The following is a 17,777-nucleotide window of genomic DNA, read 5'->3' as shown; positions in this document are numbered from 1 at the left end:
AATAGACTAAGGTTCTTGTCTTAGTTTTGTTTTGGTTTGGTGTTCATAGGCTAAGGGTGATGCAGGTTCATCATAGAAATTGGCTTATTTCTTTAGAAATAAGTCTAGGGTTGGGTTACATACATGTTGGGCCTTTGATCCCATGGGTTTCTAATGTAATAGGCCACTTTTATGGGCCTACAATATGGGTATATAGGTTGTATACGGGATTAGTCCAATACTTAGTTTATTCTTATGTTTTTTAATTGAACCGGTTCAAATTGGTTGCATCCAATTGGTTCAATTTAAGGGATCATGTGACTTGGTTAAGTGGTCATGTGACAACTTAAGTGGTCATGTGATGTAAGTTGGGCTGGATTAGGACTCTAAAAGTCCAGCCATGTTTTGAGTCTATTTCCTTTAGTATTCTAGTTTCCTAGTCAGTTTAAGTTACCTAATAGGTTAGCGATAGGGTTAGGCCATTCCTTTTTAGTGTCTAAGTCTATTTTTGAGTCTTCTATATAAGTTTGTAAGGGAGGCTAGCATTGAATACAAATTTGATTAATAAAAACTCAGCTTTATGCTTGCTGCCTTTGTTGCTGCCTTTGCTCCATCGTGAGTGTGCCTTGTGAGTAATATCAAGGTGAAGGGATTGGTGGATCTCCAATCGACTCCTTGCATCGTGAAGATCGGGATGGCTGCTACTTATCTCCTTGCATCTTGTAGATCTAGAGAAGCTACTGCCATTGAAGATCTCTTCAAATCCAGTAAGTTTGAATCTGAACTTTGTTTAAACCTTCTTCTCACTCCTACCCTAACAAGGATTCCTCCATAACTTCAAATCTGTCCATTAGTTTCAAACCAAACTTTCAGCATACATCCCTTACATCATTATTTGACACTCAATCCAAGTTTCATCAAACCCCCACCACCCTAAACCCTAGAATCCCCTACTCCTACCTCCATTAGGAATTGTCTCCAATAACCTTATCTTGCTGTCTAACTCATCTAACCTACTTCCATTCACTCAAACATCATAAAACCTATACCATTAGACTTCCCTACACCTGCCTATCATTACCATATAAGACAACCCTAACCTAAGCCTAACTTAACCCTAATTTTGACCTAAAATTCAATTCTGCCCAAAATTGCAGAATTTCAAAACTCATCCAAACCTTAACCTTTTTATACTATATTGACCCCCTAGACCTGCCCATTAATACCCTATAAACCCCTTTCTCAATATCCAACCCTAACCCTAGGAATTGATCTAAATCCTAGTGCTGTCCATTCGAACCAGCAGTCCGTTTTGTTATTTGATCCTGTTGTTTGGCTCCTAGTAGGTCTCCTACCTATCTAGGACTACATTAAAGGGTCTTTAACAGGTTAGAGCTATATGCAAAAAAAATCTATTTTAGGCTCAGTCCTAATTGAGATTACCTAAATATCTGAAATGTTATTTTAAAATTTCTGTTTCGAAGTCCACTCTAATACTATTGTTAAACCTCTATCTATAATGGTACGTTATGTTGTCTTTAAAATCTGTTTTGGCCTCATTCTTATGAAACCGTTTAATATTGTTTTTATACCTTGTTTTGGCTTCATCTCATGAAATCATTTAATACCCTGCTATACTGTTTTCTATTCCGGTTTGGCTTCATCTCATGTTACCATTTAATACACTGTTATGCTGTATTTTTTTTTTAATTCTGTTTTAGCTTCATATACTGTTATGGGCTTCTAAATTCTGTTTTAGCTTCATATACTGTTATGGGGTTTTAAAATACTGTTTTAGCTTCATATACTGTTATGGGGTTTTAAAATTCTGTTTTGGTTTTATTTCAAGTAACTGTTTAATAAACTAATATGGTGTTTTGGAGTCTATTCTTATGTGATTATTTTAATGAGACTCTTTATTGCTTTACTCTATTATGTTTGAGAATACTTTTGAGCCGAAAGTAGTTAGAAATGAGCTAGGATTGATTCAAGACAAGAAGTAAGAAGGTAGAGGCTGAGAAGAGAGAAGCGAAGGAGGAGAAGAGGAGAAGAGAAGAAGAGAGAAGGAAAGATGAAGAAAAATGAACACAACTGTATGGGAGAAAGAATTGATTTGTCTCCCCTATATTCTTCATTAATCAACTACTGGAATGATAAATAGCTCCCTAGGGAGGTAAAAGGAAAAAGAAGAAACAAGAGAACAAAATACAACTTAAGGCACAATACAATGGTCAGTTACAAAAATACCCCTAAAACATAAACTCTAACACTCCCCCTCAAGCTGGAGAATAAATGTCGTACATTCCCAGCTTGCATAGAAGAGCACTGAACTAGTGAGGAATAAGTCCTTTGGTGAAGATGTCTGCCAATTGATCACCGGTCTTCACAAAGGGAGTACAAATGTACCCAGAATCAATCTTTTCTTTGATGAAGTGTCTGTCAACTTCAATGTGCTTTGTTCTGTCATGTTGCACAGGGTTGTGTGCTATACTAAAAGCAGCCTTGTTATCACAATAGAGTCTCATAGGTGCCTCAGTATCAAATCCCAACTCTTGGACCACCCGTCTCAACCATAGGAGTTCACATACTCCATGAGCCATAGCTCTAAATTCTGCCTCTGCACTTGACTGAGCCACAACTGGTTGCTTTTTACTCCTCCATGTGACCATATTACCCACCCACAAAAGTACAATAGCCAGATGTAGATCGTCTGTCAGAAACTGAACCAGCCCAAGCAGCATCAATGTAGCCTTCATTTCTCAAATGATTGTTCATGGCATATAAGAGACCTTTTCCTGGAGAGGACTTCAAGTATCTGAGGATCCAGTAAACAGCATCCAGGTGCCCACTCTTGGGGGCATGCATAAACTGACTCATCACCCCAATTGCATAGGTGATATCTGGGCGAGTCAAAGAGAGATAAATCAATTTCCCTACAAACCTTTGGTATTTCCCTGCATCAATAAGTGAAGGTCCACAGTCTTCTCCTAGCTTATGATTCTGATCAATAGGAGAATTTGCTGGTTTGCAACCCAACATCCATGTCTCTTTCAACAAGTTTAGGACAAACTTCCTTTGACATATATTTATTCCCTTCTTAGACCTTGACACTTCAATACCCAAGAAGTACTTTAAGGGACCCAAATCTTTAATCTCAAACTATTGAGCTAAGTAGGTCTTCAGCCTAGCTATCTCAGCCCTATCATTTCCAGTCACTACAATATCATCAAGATAGACAATAAGGGTTGTGATGGTACCATTACCTCGCCAGGTAAATATAGTGTGGTCAGCTTGGCTCTGGGAATACCCATTTTTCAAAATGGCCTATCTAAACCTCTCAAACCAAGCTTTCAAGGACTACTAGAGACCATATAGTGCCTTCTTGAGCAAGCACACTTTCCCTTCAGCTGAGGGACACTTGAAGCTAGCTGAAGTCTGCATGTACACTTCCTCTTTCAGATCACCATGGAGAAAAGCGTTCTTCACATCCAACTGATACAATGGCCAATCTTGATTAGCCACCAAAGATAAAAGAACTCTTATTGAGTTGTGCTTTGCTACAGGACAAATGTCTCCTGATAATCGATCCCATATACCTGACTGTAGCCTTTAGCCACCAACCGGGCCTTGTATCTCTCAACTGTACCATCTGATCGGTACTGGACTGTGTAGACCCATCTGCATCCAACTGGAACTCTCCCCCTGAGAAGACCAACCAGTTTCCAAGTACAGTTCTGTTGGACTTGTGTGTCCATCAAACCCGGTTCGGTCCGGTTCAATCCGGTTTTACTTTGTATTAAACTTTTATGCATTTTAGTTTAATATTATCACATGTAATATAAACTTTTTGAGCATTATGTGTCCGTAAGTTTACTTAAAATGGTAATCACGACTAGGGTTTGGGCTGGGCACCCTTATCATATGGTCGTCGCATTGGGTATGCCTAGACATGTGATGTCAGGGTACGAATGTGAGTACTGACATGATTGATGTGTGTATTGGCGAAGAATCCACTTTGTCGATTCCCTCATGTATTATTGCCAAATGAAGGAAGGTATAGACATGTGTCACCGACACCCTTTGCCTGAGGGAACCCTATCACTGCAAAGTGTGATCGCATTCTTTGGTTCATCAATGACTGAGACTCAAGAGAGTCAAAGCTGGTGTTCTGGGAATGCGTGAACACTTTGTGAGTGAAGGAGTTACTCAACCTGGTCACTACTACCCGATTGGGGAAGACCAAGATTGAGATTGTCTGTGTATGGTCGGATCGGAATTTGGATCTAGTGCCGTTTTGGAAATGGTTTTTGCAAAATCTATTTTAAATAAAATAATAGATTATATATGATTATTTGGCAAAGTGTTTTATTGAGTTTTGCGGGAGCCGATCAGATGCACAGACACTCTTATATGGACATGTACTATGGAATGGGGTTTGGCAGTACAAGTGTACATGCCCTAGATTCCATAATGATGGTGTTGATTAGTGTGGGGGGTTGTACATGATAATTTGTTATTGTGTAGGGAGTTATTTGGAATTTGCTAAATTAATTGGTTCTTTATTTAATTAATGGATATGGTGCAAATTGTAATTATCCATAAATTTAAATAAAGTACCTAATTAAATCATTCCCTATTAGATTCTGCTTCTTCACCTTTTAGAAGCACTTCGAGTTTAAACAAAACTGCCAAACAAAGAGAGAGAGTCAGACTCTCACAGGGATTAATCTTAATCCATTCAGGGTTTTTAATTAAACCCTAGCATTATAAAAGGGGACCAGAAAACGCAGAGGGGGCATGCTCTACGTTTTCTGCCTAGCCCCCTCTTGTCTGCGTTTTGGTCTCTCTCTCTCCCTCTTGTGATCTCTTCTTCTTCTTGTTTCTCTCTACTGCAATTGAGAGTTAGGGTTTTAGAAACCCAGATTTGTGCTTGAAGAATTGGAGAGCATCTTGGATTGGCTTAAAGAACCTTGGTAGCACCATTGGAGGTTCAGTCTGTTTACTTGGAGCGCTCATTGGAGGAAGAACCATTATCTATTGGAGGAGCAACACTTGAGGCTCACCAAGTTAGCAATTCTTCATTGATTCCTCTTGTTATTAATTATTGATTATTCATGGGATGCGAAAAAGACCAGAATCGATTTATTTACGCTGTGCATTCGGGTGTAGGATGGATCCCTCTTTCCATGTGATAGTTTAGAGATGAGTTTCTGCATCTCTTTTTGGTTCCATAATTGCATGGGACACAGAAGGGAAGGGCAGGGCATTTGTTTATTTAACCAAACCCTAATTGGGATACACCAGGGTTCCTATGGGCGACCATGGGAAACCCTAAAATTTAAATAGGATGCCCATGGACGACCATGGGTTAACCCAGGGCATGTAATACCCTAATTGATTTATAATTGGTTTCCCTAGGGACCCATGACTTGATCCCAGGACCGTAGTTTCACCTACAATTTCTTCTCAAGGGCCATCATTTCCTCAGACATGGCTTGCTTCCACTTTGGGTAAGACATGGCCTCAGTGACATTTTTTGGGATGGAAATAGAAGAGAGGGCAGTAGTGAAGGCAGCACCTGTAGAAGAGAGAGCATCATAGGAAACAAACTGGGCTACAGGATTCGTGCAAGCTCTCTTTCCTTTGCTAGTAGCAATGGGAAGGTCTAAATCAGAAGGAAGAGGAGAGATGTTACCTGACTGAGGAGGATGTATATCAGGATGTGGATCCAAAGAGGGCTCTTGGCAAGTCTTCTGTCCTATATTATGCAAACCTTCACTTCTTTTGTATTTAATATGGTAATCTTTCTCATTACTAGAAACATTTTCAACAACGGCCCCTTCTTTTTCATTGCTAGCATCATCACCGGAATGAGTATCAATATCAACAACAGCCCCTTCTTTGTGTTTCCCAATATCAAACAGAAATGGAGAAGTAGGCAAAGGTGGGAGGAAAGGGATAGAGACAGCCTCTTCATTTCCACTATTCTCCCCCTGAAGATGGTATTGAGAAGAAGCAAAGAAAGGTATAGATTCAAAGAAGGTAACATCTTTTGAGAAAAGTCGCCTTCGACTTTCAGAAGAGGGGTGATAGCACTTATACCCCTTGTTAGAGGAGGAATATCCAAGGAAAATACATTTGAGTTCCTTGGGGTCAAGCTTAGACCGAGCACATTTGTTGACATGGAAATAGCAGACACACCCAAACACCTGGGAGGAAGAGAAAAAGCAGAAGTCTGAGGAGACAACAAGTCTAAAGGGGATTTAGAGCTCAAAGTTTAGTGGGCGTGCGATTGATTAAAAAGGAAGGAGTAAGAAGAGCTTCAAACCAAAAGGTTTTTGGAACATGTATGCCAAATAGGTGACTTCTGGTGACTTCCAACAAATGGCAATTTTTCCTTTCAGTCACCCCATTTTGTTAAGGGGTGTCCACACAAGCGGCAAACCAAAAGGTCTTGGGAACATGCATGCCAAACAAGAGACTACGGATGACCTCCAATAAATGGCGATTTTTCCTCTCAGCAACCCCATTTTGTTAGGGTGTGTCAACACACACGAGTTGATGGATAATGCCATTATTAGTAAAGAAGACTTGGAGGCCACCAAACATGTATTCTCCTCCGTGTGTCAACCCCATTCTGGTTCTGACGTTGCCTCAGGTTTTCCAGTCTATCATCATTGTGCATCAGCTGTTACCAGTCCCTGGATTATAGACTCCGGTGCAACTGAGCACATAACTGCCTGACTGGTTCCTACCATATTTTTCACCAGTATTTTTCCTCTTCTGGGAACGACACAGTTCGAGTAGCTAATGGTTCCCTTTCCCCTATCTCTGGAAAAGGATCCATTCGTTGTTCTCCTTCTCTTACATTAAATTCCGTTTTGCATGTTCCTTCATTACTAATCTTCTTTCAATTAGTAGTCTTACTAAATAATTAAACTGCAATAACCTTTTTTTCTTCTCATTGTGTCATACAGGATCTGGTGACAAGGATGACGATTGGGGGTGGTAAGGTACATGGTGGTCTCTACTTACTCGATACGGGTCAACCTTCACTTCCATTGACTCCATCTCCAGTTCATCAGTTACATTCAGCCACATCACCTCATCTTCACCTATGGCATTGTCGACTCGGGCATCCTCCTCTTTGAACTTTAGCCTTTTTATTTTCTCAGTTAGTCAAAGGTTGTAAAAAGGATGAGTTTTATGTGAGGCTTGTGTTTTGGCCAAACAGACTCGTTCTAGTTATTCTTCCACCAATAAAAGAAGTACTTCACTTTTTGCTTTAGTTCATACGGATGTTTGGGGACCTTCTCGTTGTGTTTCAATATCTGGTTCTAGATGGTTTGTTTCCTTCATAGACTGCTATACTCATACTACCTGGGTGTACATGATGCAGCACAAGAGTGAAGGTTTTCGCTGTTTTTAGCTCTTCCACCATATGGTTCAGACCCAATTCAATGCATCTTTGAAAATTCTGCGAAGTGATAATGGCAGAGAGTACATGGAGGGGCAGTTCCAAATGTATCTAGCTGAAAATGGGATAATTCATCAGACAAGCTATGTTGATACTCCTGCTCAGAATGGAGTGGCTAAAAGGAAGAATCGTCACCATTTGAGGTTGCTCGGGCCATCATGTTTGCATGGCAAGTCCCTACCCAATATTGGAGTGATGCTATTCTCATCGCTGCCTACCTCATCAACCGCATGCCTACTCCAGTCCTCGCTGGTCGTGCTCCTGTTGACATCCTACAAGGTTCTTCTTTTGTGGTGCCACCGAAAATATTTAGCTGTCTGTTATGCTCGCAATCATCTTCCTCATGGCAAGCTTGATCCTCGTAGCATTCGGTGTATTTTTTTAGGCTACTCCGCTACTCAAAAGGGATACAAATGTTATCACCCTCCCACTAGGCGTACTCTGGTGACTATGGACGTTGTCTTCCATGAATCATTGGCTTATTATTCTCAGCCACCTCTTCAGGGGGAGCATGTTCTAGTTATCCTTGAAGATGTGCCTGTTGTCCAGGGGGAGCCGACATCTACTTCAGTGCCTGCTGTCCAGGGGGAGCCGACGTCTACTTTAGTTCCTGCTCAAGGGGAGCATAGACCTGTGAGTCAGATTCCTGTTGATACAGTCTATACCCGAAATCGAAAGCAGCAACAAGAGCATGTTGAGACTACCACCACTACCGTACCTCTTCCCTAATCGTCAGAACTTGATCCAGAGACTGCTCCACCTCTTGGTAAGGATCCTTCTCTTGATCTTCCTATTGCTGTTCGTAAAGGCATTAGGTCTTATACCCAACATCCCACCTCTCATGTTGTTTCATATGACTCCTTATCTCCTTCATATCGCACTTCTGTATCTTCCCTGTCCTCTATTTCTATTCCACAGAAGTGGTAGGAGGCAATTGCAGATCCAAAATGGAAAGCAGCCATGATGAAGGAAATGAAAGCCTTATCCAAAAATGAGACATGGGAGCTAGTGGTTCTTCCTTCAGGTAAGAAACCAGTTGGCTGTAAATGGGTATTTGTTGTCAAGCAGAAGGTGAATGGATCAGTTGATAGATACAAGGCCAGATTTGTCGCTAAGGGGTTTACTCAAACCTGTGGTATCAACTACCAGGAGATCTTTGCCCCAGTTGCAAAATTGAATACTATCCGAGTCCTATTGTTATATGTTGTTAATCTAGGCTGGGACTTACACCAATTAGATGTGAAAAATGCCTTTCTTCATAGGGAGCTGGAAGAAGAAGTCTATATGGAGATTCCTCCAGGTTTTTCTTCTGAAAAAACTCATGGGAAGGCTTGTAGACTGAAGCGCACATTGTATGGGTTGAAGCAATCTCCTCAGGCTTGGTTTGGGAGATTCCATAGAGCCATGATCTCTGTCGGGTACAAACAGAGTAATGCTGACTACACATTGTTCATCAAGCGTTGCAAAGATAAGATCACTCTTCTTATTATCTATGTCGACGACATAGTTGTGACTGGTAATGATGCTGATGAAGTTTCTAAACTGGAACTTTTCTTGGGACGAGAATTTGAAATAAAGGATCTTGGACAGCTAAGGTACTTCCTTGGGATTGAAGTTGCTCATTCTTCCAAAGGCATATTTCTCTCCCAAAGGAAGTATGTTCTGAAGCTGCTGTCAGAGACTGGTTTATTGGGTTGTCATCCTTGTGATACTCCTTTGGAAGCCAATACTCGTCTACAAGAGAAAGATGGTACTCCCGTTGATAAGGGCTGTTATCAATAGTTGGTGGGAAAATTGATTTATCTCTCTCACACAAGACCAGACATTGCATTTGCGGTAAGCCTTGTCAGTCAGTTCATGCATGATCCCTACTCCAACCATATGGATGCTGTTCTTCGTATTCTCCACTACTTAAAGTCAACTCCAGGAAAAGGAATTCTCTCTTCCCCGCATGATCATCTTAGTATTGAAGCTTACAGAGATGAAGACTAGGGTGGTAATCCTGATCGGAAATCTACTTCAGGGTATTGAACGTTTGTTGGAGGTAATCTTATCACATGGCGTAGTAAAAAACAGAATGCAGTGGCAAGATCCAGTACTGAAGCAGAGTTCCGTGCTATGGCTCTAGGAATCTGTGAGTTATTATGGCTTCGAAGTTTACTCCAAGATCTTAGTGGTTCTGTTCATCGTCCAATGGTGTTGTACTATGAGAACAAAGCAACAATCAGCATTGCCCACAATCCAATACAACATGATTGTACCAAGCATGTGGAGATTGACAAACACTTCATCAAGGAAAAGTTGGAAAGTAGACAGATTTGTATACCTTTTGTGAAGTCAAGTGATCAACTTGCTAATGTCCTCACTAAAGGATTGAGTGGAAAGGTGTTTCATCCTAATTTGGTCAAGTTGGGCATGTGTGATATCTATGGACCAACTTGAGGGGGAGTGTTGAGTAGTCAAACCCGAAAGGGTATATTTGTCTTTTATATTCTTAAGTTGTTTAGTCGGTTATGTAAGTTTTAGTCCCACATCGCCTATTTGTAATTCTGTCTTCTCTTTTCAATATTATAAATAGAAGAGCTTGGGGTGATCATTACTCACTCAAGCATTACATCCCATCGTGTTCTGTTAATACTGTGCAACATGACCGAACAAAGCACATTGAGGTAGATCGTCATTTCATTAAGGAGAAAATTGACTTTGGCCACATCTGCACTCCTTTTGTGAATATAGACGACCAGTTGACAGATATCTTCACCAAAGGGCTCTTCTCTCACTAGTTCATTACCCTTATGGGCAAGCTGGGAATGTATGACATTTATTCTCCAGCTTGAGAGGGAGTGTTAGAGTTTATGTAAGAAGGGTCCTTTGTTATTTCCTTATTGTCTTGTAGTGTGCTTTGTCCCATTTACCTCCCTAGGCTAGCTTATGTTAGCATGGTGGGTATATATGTAATTTCCCATACAATATTAGCAAGTGAATGAATATAGGGGAGAGGGATCATTTCTCTCCCCAAGTTGCTCTTCTTATTCTTCTTCTCCTTTTACCTCTCATTCTCATCTTCTTCCTTCTCTTGGCCTCTTAAATTACTTTAAGTTTCAACTCTGAAAAGTTATGGGAAGTTTTTGAATATGATTTTCTTCAATATTGATTGGAAGGAGTACTATTTCAATGATTTCTCATTCTCAGTTTTAGTTTCAGATTCTCAGGCCTTAGAAATCAGACAGATACAGAAACAGTAGAAGGAAGCAAAGTGTTCGATAAACCATGGTTTAATCCTTGTGTATTCAGTTATGTTCTCCAGGACACTGTCCGGGTTGAGGGGACCATTTCTTCGCACATCACATTTTTCCGCCACTGGGTTACAGTTTGTTCTGGATTAGGTATTCAAGTGAGGGTTTGAGATAATGTTATTCAATGGATGGAGAACGATCGTTGGAGATTCTCCCATATCGTTAGGCACATCAGACTCCTCAATTTGTTATTGAATTGCCTGTTCCATGGAATGTGAGGTTGGCCAATTAGTTGGCGGATGAACTCACTAAGCAAAAAGGGTGGTAAGATCTGGGATAAGTTGTGAGCCCTCTATCCCGTTATGACATTTGACCCAACTTTTGTTTTTGGGCTTTGTTCTAAAAGGTAGGCTTCTCTGAGTTCATTTGGGGCCCTCTTCCTTCTGAAAGGCTGTAGTTCATTGTTCTCCATCCTTTACAACTAGAATCGGTACGCATCAACTTAACAACAAAGAAATTCATTAAAATGGATGCAAAGGATCAAAATAAGCAAGTTACAATAAAGTTTCAACTATCTTAAAATAGGAATCTAGTAAAAGTACATTAGATAGAAATACACCAGATACCTTTGCAACAAGCGGCAATTTGGCTCTGGGAAAGTTTCAGCTATTGCTGCACGCATGGTATTGATTCTAACACCACGATCAGATCCTAACAGGCATAGAAAAATCCAATAATATGAGAAATAACATAACCATACTTCCAAATCTTTTAAAGGCAATCCAGTTAGCGGGAAAAAAAGTTCTTCCCAACAATTTCTTACATAAAATTTAAAAATTCTACTAAATTTTTATGCAAAGGTAACTTAGCCGCATGGTTAACTTATCATGAGGACTGAGGATGGTCCGTGAGGTTTGTGCATGTTATTAGGTCGATTAGACACTTTATTTTCATGTGAACTTCATGTGCTAGTGGAAGCCAAGAACAGTGGATGATATAGCATATCTCTTAATAAGGTAGGAGTAGTGAGGCTCAAACTCTGTTCATGATCTTATTTTCCTCTATCAGAACTTAGTTTTGAGATTATAATTTTTTTCTCTCCTTCATGTTGGCTTGGGTGTCCTTTGGCCTACCCCACTGGGTCTTGCAATTCTACTTGGTTCCTTTAAAAAAAGTTGGTTATTCACCCCATCTTTTTCCCAATAAAATCTTCTCTTGACTTTGCAAAGGAAGAAACATAAGGTATCATATACACTATCATTTCAGTGAAACCTCAATATATATTTGCCACAAGAACAAAATATGGAATAACATATTCAACATGACCCAAATATTAGCACAACATGCCCGATAGGAAAATAGTGTCTTCGAAATTTGTGTTGACATTTTCACCCTTGCAACCCAACACTTTAAACCTTGTCTTTCTGAACTACATTGATTAATGAGAATATCATCACCTAAGCCTTACCACAACTATTGTATTTCCAACAACTTCACACGCATTGTATAACATGTGCCAAATATCAGTACAGCATACCCAATATTTTCTTATTGTTTTATATGACTTGACATTTTCACTCAAAAATCCAACTCTTTAAACATTGGCTTTGAGAACTATAGTGATTTAATGGGAACGTCATTGCCTAACTACAAGGTGCACGTTAGGTTTTCTCTTCACGTGGAGTTTAGGTCATGGAGATTCCACCTCCTTGGGAAGAGCGCCCCCCCCTGATCCTCGTCTAGGGGATGGTGCTGGTGGGGTCTCGGTTGTTTCTTTTGCTGCCATGGTGTCAAGGTCGCTGGCGTCTCCACCTGTCGCGGTAGAACCGTAGAAGTGAAGAAGCCCTCGTCTTATTTTAGTGAACCAGTGGTCTTCTTCTCCAAGGAGGAAGTGGAGTTGTCTGAGAGGGCATTTTCAACTGCGTTGATTGCTAAGTGCAGTTACGGTAAACTTTCTCTGTTTTTTTTATCAAAGAATACCTGCAGAAGATCTTGTTCCTGCAAGGGGATGTTGTCGTTTCAGCTTTGGACCCGCGACACATACTCCTACGTTTCTCGCTCCAGGCAGATTAGGTGAAGGTCTGGTTGAAAGAGCAGGTTCACGTCCAGGGTTTTCTGCTGCATTTTATGAAATGGACGTCAGATTTCATCTCAGGCTGGGAGTCCCCATATGCGCCAGTCTGGGTGTCCTTGCCAGGGTTACCTATTAATTTCTATCAAGGAAATTATTTGGTGTCAATTGCTGGTACGATAGGAAGATTTCTGAAGGTGGACGTTGCAACGGCTAATTGTACACGAACGGTGGAGGCCAGGTTTTGCATTGAGGTGGATCTCAGGGCATCGCTGCCGTCGAAGGTGTGGATAGGGTGTGGTTCAGAGGGTTTTCATCAGAAGGCAGTCTATGAGAGACTTCCTTCTTATTTTGTGACTTGCTCGAAGATTGGTCACTCAAGGGAGGCTTGCCGAAAACCGACGAGGAGAAATCTTGCCGTTGAGCACCCTGTTGAGCTCCCTGTTGAGCTCCCTGTTTCTGCCGGAGTGGATGGTGCCCAAGGAATCATCGGTTCAGGAGCTGCGAATGTGGGTGTTGACGCAGGGGACAGGAACAGCGACGGGGTGTTTATTCCAAGGGGGGAGGGGCCCTCGCATGGTGGCGCTGGGGTGCGTGGTGTTGTGTCGGGTCAGAGAAAACCTGCAACTGGTCGGCTTCTGGCGAGAAGAGGGGGACGATGGAAGCCTGTGCAGCAGGTTGCTGGTCCACGGCGTGTGCTGGATGCTGAGGAGGGCCTAAACGGGGTTAGTTCTATTGAAGGATTCACCACGACCTGCCGGCCTGACGATGGTGTCTGTGAGGAAGGGGTTCGTGGTGCGACAGAGAAAGCAGGTGAAGAGGTGGCTCATCAGCCCCTGGAGGAGGGAGCGATACCTTGTGTGAGGGCTGACAGCTTAGTTCCCAAGACAGAAGGAAGCATGGATGGCAGGGAGGTGGCGCTGACTGCGCCTGGTGGTTTGGGCTTGGAGATGGTTGCGGGAGTGAACGATGGGGATGCTGCGGGCTGCGCTTTGGTTTTACACTGCTCACAGTCTGTGGGCGATCAATCGTTGCCTTTTTTGAAGACAGGTATGGGCCCACGAGGACCAAAGATGACCTCCATGTGTCAGCTTTGGCTGCCACGCCTACAGTAGACCGTGAGGCCGTGATGGAAAGTTTCAAGTCCTTTAATGCTTCTCTTGAAGGAAGAATTAGCAGGACGTTAAAGAGGCTTGACAAGGAAAGTACCATCTCGGTACCAGCAGGTTCTCGCACGAGGAAACGGCAGTCCCCTCGGCCCGTGTTTCTCAGTGCGGCGCAGGTGTATAAGAGAAAGAAAATAAAGAAGGCCAAGCGTGGGTGACCTGCGAGAGAGGGGTCCTTACGGCGTGTTACGAGATCAATGAGATCGTTTGATAGCGCCAAATGGTTCCAAATGAGTTGTTTATTTTGGAATGCTCGGGGTATCGGGAATAAGCCTACCTCTAGGAGGCTGAAAAACCTTAATAAGTCAGCATAAGGTGGACATTGTTGCTATTGCTGAGCCTAAAGCGCAAGTTTCAAAGGCGCGTGTGGTAATGAGAAGGATTGGTTTGGATTCAGTGCTTACGACGGAGAGGGTTTGGGTTTTTTGGAGGGCTTCTCTACAGATTAAAGTGGTGGAGGAACACTGTCAGTTTGTTACGCTTGAAGGCATGAATGCCAGTGCAGGGTTGTTTTTACTCACCTTTGTCCATGGGCTTTGTTCGGTGATTGAGAGGAGGGAGGTACGGGAGAGGCTAGAACTCTTTTCCAGGTCCATTTCTTCCCCATGGGCGGTGGGAGGTGATTTTAACACTGTTGTGTCCCCCTTGGAAAAAGTGGGTGGCAGACCTGGTTGTTCGTTGTCTCTGGAGGAGTTTGGGAAGTTTGTGAGTGGTGCTGGCCTTCTTGATGCTGGTTTTGCAGGTAATATGTTTAAATGGTCGAATAACCAAACAGGTGTAGGAAGGGTCATGGCCAGGTTGGATCGTTTTTTGGTGAACACGGCATGGATCGGTGCATTTCCCCGGTGTGAGGTTACCCATTTTAATCGGACCTGTTTGGACCATGCACCGATCTGACTCTCTTTTGCTGGTACTTGCAACCGTACTCTCCCAAGCTTTAAATTCCAGCAGATGTGGCTGTTGCACCCGGGATTTATTGACTTTGTTAAGAGTCAGTGGGAAAAACCGGTGTTTGGTTTGCCCCTCTCTGTGCTATTCTTGAAGCTCAAAGGACTTTGCTATGCGCTCCGTAAATGGAACAAGGAGGTTTATCGCAATGTGCATCAGAAGGTTAGGGATGCTGAGGACTCGGTCAGCAGGGCGGAGGCGGTTTTTAACCTAAGTGCCAATGATGAGGCCAGGGAAGCTCTTGTGGAGGCCAGGGATGTCTTGCAGGGGGTTCTGCTTCAGGAAGAAATTTTCTGGAAGCAAAAATCCAGAATAACTTGGTTAAAGAAGGGGGATCGAAACACGAAATTTTTTCACTCCATGGTTAATGCTAGAAGAAGGCAGGGCAGTGTGAATAAAATAAAAGGTGAGGAAGGAGAGTGGATCTCTGACCCTGATGGGGTGCAAGCTGAGGCGGTGCGTTACTTATCGGGAATATTTGCTTCGCAAGGATGTTCAGTTGATGAGGAGCCACTGACTTTGATCCCCAAGGTGGTGACTGAAGCTGAAAACTCTGCTCTTCTGATAACCCCCTCTTTGGAGGAGGTAAAGGGGGCGGTTTTCTCCTTGTCGAGTGATAGTGCACCGGGCCCAGATGGCTTTTCGGGGTACTTCTTCACGGCTTGTTGGGAGGTGGTGTGCAATGATGTTTAGGCTGCTGTGGTGGATTTCTTTGAGGGTGGAGCACTCCCAAGAAGCTTTACCTCTGCCAATGTGGTGCTTATTCCGAAGAAGGTTAACCCTGACGTAATGACTGATCTCCGTCCTATTAGCCTATGTAATTTTTTTTATAAGATTATTGCCAAGATCGTCGTCTCCAGGCTTACAGGGTTGCTGCCCTCCTTAGTGGTAGAGGAGCAGGGCGCTTTTGTGCAGGGTAGGTGTCTCCATGATAATATTTCCATTGTCTAGGAGGTTGCTCAAGACTCGAACAGAAAGACTCGGGGGGCAATGTGATCCTAAAACTGGACATGGCGAAGGCCTATGACTGCCTAGAGTGGAAGTTCCTTTGGCAGGTCCTCTCCAGATTTGGTTTTAGTGAGGCTTGGATTACCCTAATCAAGATTCAGGAAGACTGTGGAAAACTGTTGGTTCTCTATAGTGTTAGGGGGCAGTCAATCTGGTTTTTTCAAGTCTTCAAGGGGAGTGAGACAGGGGGATTCCTTATCTCCTGCTCTCTTCATTTTGGCGGAGGAGGCACTCAACAGAGGCATCAAGAAGCTTTTTGTGGAGGGACATGCAACTTATTTCAGGCTGCCAAGGGGATGCCCGGGGATCTCCCATTGCCTTTTTGCAGATGACACCATTATTTTCACAAGGGGTTTGAAGAGCTCGCTCAAGCAAATAATGGGGTTTATTGGCAGATATGAAGGCTTTTCGGGGTAACTGGTCAATAGGCAAAAAAGTTGCTTTGTGGTGGGAAACAAGGTCTCGTTGGCTAGAGCTCGTATGGTAGGGTAGGTTACAGGGTTCACCAGGAGGTCGCTCCCAATCACCTATTTGGGGGCCCCACTCCATTCTGGAAGACTCAAAATGTGTTTCTTTGATGAGCTTGTGGAAAGAATAAGAAATAAGTGGGAGGGTGGAAGGGTGGAAGGGAAGGCTTTTATCCTCGGGGGGACGTGTTACGCTCTTAAAACATGTTCTCTCTTCTATCCCCCTCCATGTACTCGCCACGTTGGATCCACCAAAGGTAGACTTTCAGAGGCTATATGGGGTTTTTGCCGATTTCCTTTGGGGCAGCTCAGAGTGGGGAAAACGTAGGCATTGGGTATGTTGGCAGAAGGTCTGTAGGCCACTTGAAGAAGGGGGTTTGGGGGTCAGGCTGCTGGAGGAGGTTGGGCTTTCCCTCAGGCTAAAGGGACTGTGGAGGGTCTTATCTGACCACTCCCTGTGGAGTGCTTTTTTTAGGGCGAAGTTCTTCAGGAACTTGCATGTTGCCCTGGCGGGGTCGCATGGGGTTGGCTCAAGATCTTGGTGTAATACTCTGGCTTTTAAGGGGTATTTGATGGATAAATCAAGATGGCTGCCGGGCTCTGGCAATATTTCCTTCTGGTTAGATAATTGGATTGGGGCTGGCCCTTTGATCGACTATGTTGAAAATGGCTTACTGGTGGATACAGAGCTGTGTGTCAAGGATGCTTTGGGGGAGGATGGCAATTGGAGGCATGACATTTTGGCCCACATTGATACAGCAGCAATAAGGAACAGCATTACTCTTTGACATCTCTTCTCTTCCCTCACAGGGTGTTAGAAGTCGTATCTCACTTTGGCAGGAGTCGGCTAGCTGTTGGCCTGTAGCAGCTTAAGTGCTTATATCACAAGTGGCTTGCCTTCTTTGATCATTTGGGAACTTTGGAAGGAGAGGAACAATAGAAGGCATGGGGAAAATAGGCATACTGCTGGTTCAATAGTTAAACGCATTAAATCCTGGGTGAAGGAAATTCCGCTACCATCCAAGATTGGCCGGCTAGGGTCCTTAAGAGACGGTTTAATTCTACAGTGCTTTGGCCTCTCGGTTCCAACCCCTAAGCTGAAACGCCCTCTCCCAGTCTATTGGTGCCTACCCTTCGCCTCGGTAAAGCTGAATGTCGATGGTGCTTGTAGTGGTAACCCGGGTTTTGGAGGGGGCGGAGGGGTTATTAGGGACACGAATGGTGTGGTCGTGGCTGCCTTCTCTAATTTTTATGGTGTTTGCACTAATTTAATTGTAGAGCTAAGAGCCTTGAGGGATGGGTTGATGCTGTGCAAGGACTTAGGTTTCTTTGGTTTGGTGGTTAACTCAGATTCCGCATCCACTATCAAAATGGTTAACCACAAGAGGTGTAACTTATGGAAGGGCTGGTACTGGTTCCAGGAGA

The 17,777-nt window shown here is 43.1% G+C and overlaps 1 protein-coding gene across 1 annotated transcript in view; it reads right to left on the bottom strand.

Moving 5' to 3' along the window:
* LOC122662347 (rho GTPase-activating protein 7-like) overlaps positions 1-17,777 on the bottom strand; it is a 115,050-nt gene that overhangs the window by 41,141 nt on the left and 56,132 nt on the right. The window contains exon 13 of the mRNA XM_043857960.1: positions 11,319-11,403. Within this exon, the coding sequence (XP_043713895.1) occupies positions 11,319-11,403 (85 nt within the window). The remainder of the gene's footprint in view (positions 1-11,318; positions 11,404-17,777) is intronic.

This window comes from Telopea speciosissima, chromosome 5 (genome assembly GCF_018873765.1).
Source record: "Telopea speciosissima isolate NSW1024214 ecotype Mountain lineage chromosome 5, Tspe_v1, whole genome shotgun sequence".
Classification (NCBI taxonomy): domain Eukaryota; kingdom Viridiplantae; phylum Streptophyta; class Magnoliopsida; order Proteales; family Proteaceae; genus Telopea; species Telopea speciosissima.
This window is presented reverse-complemented; position numbering and strand designations above follow the sequence as displayed.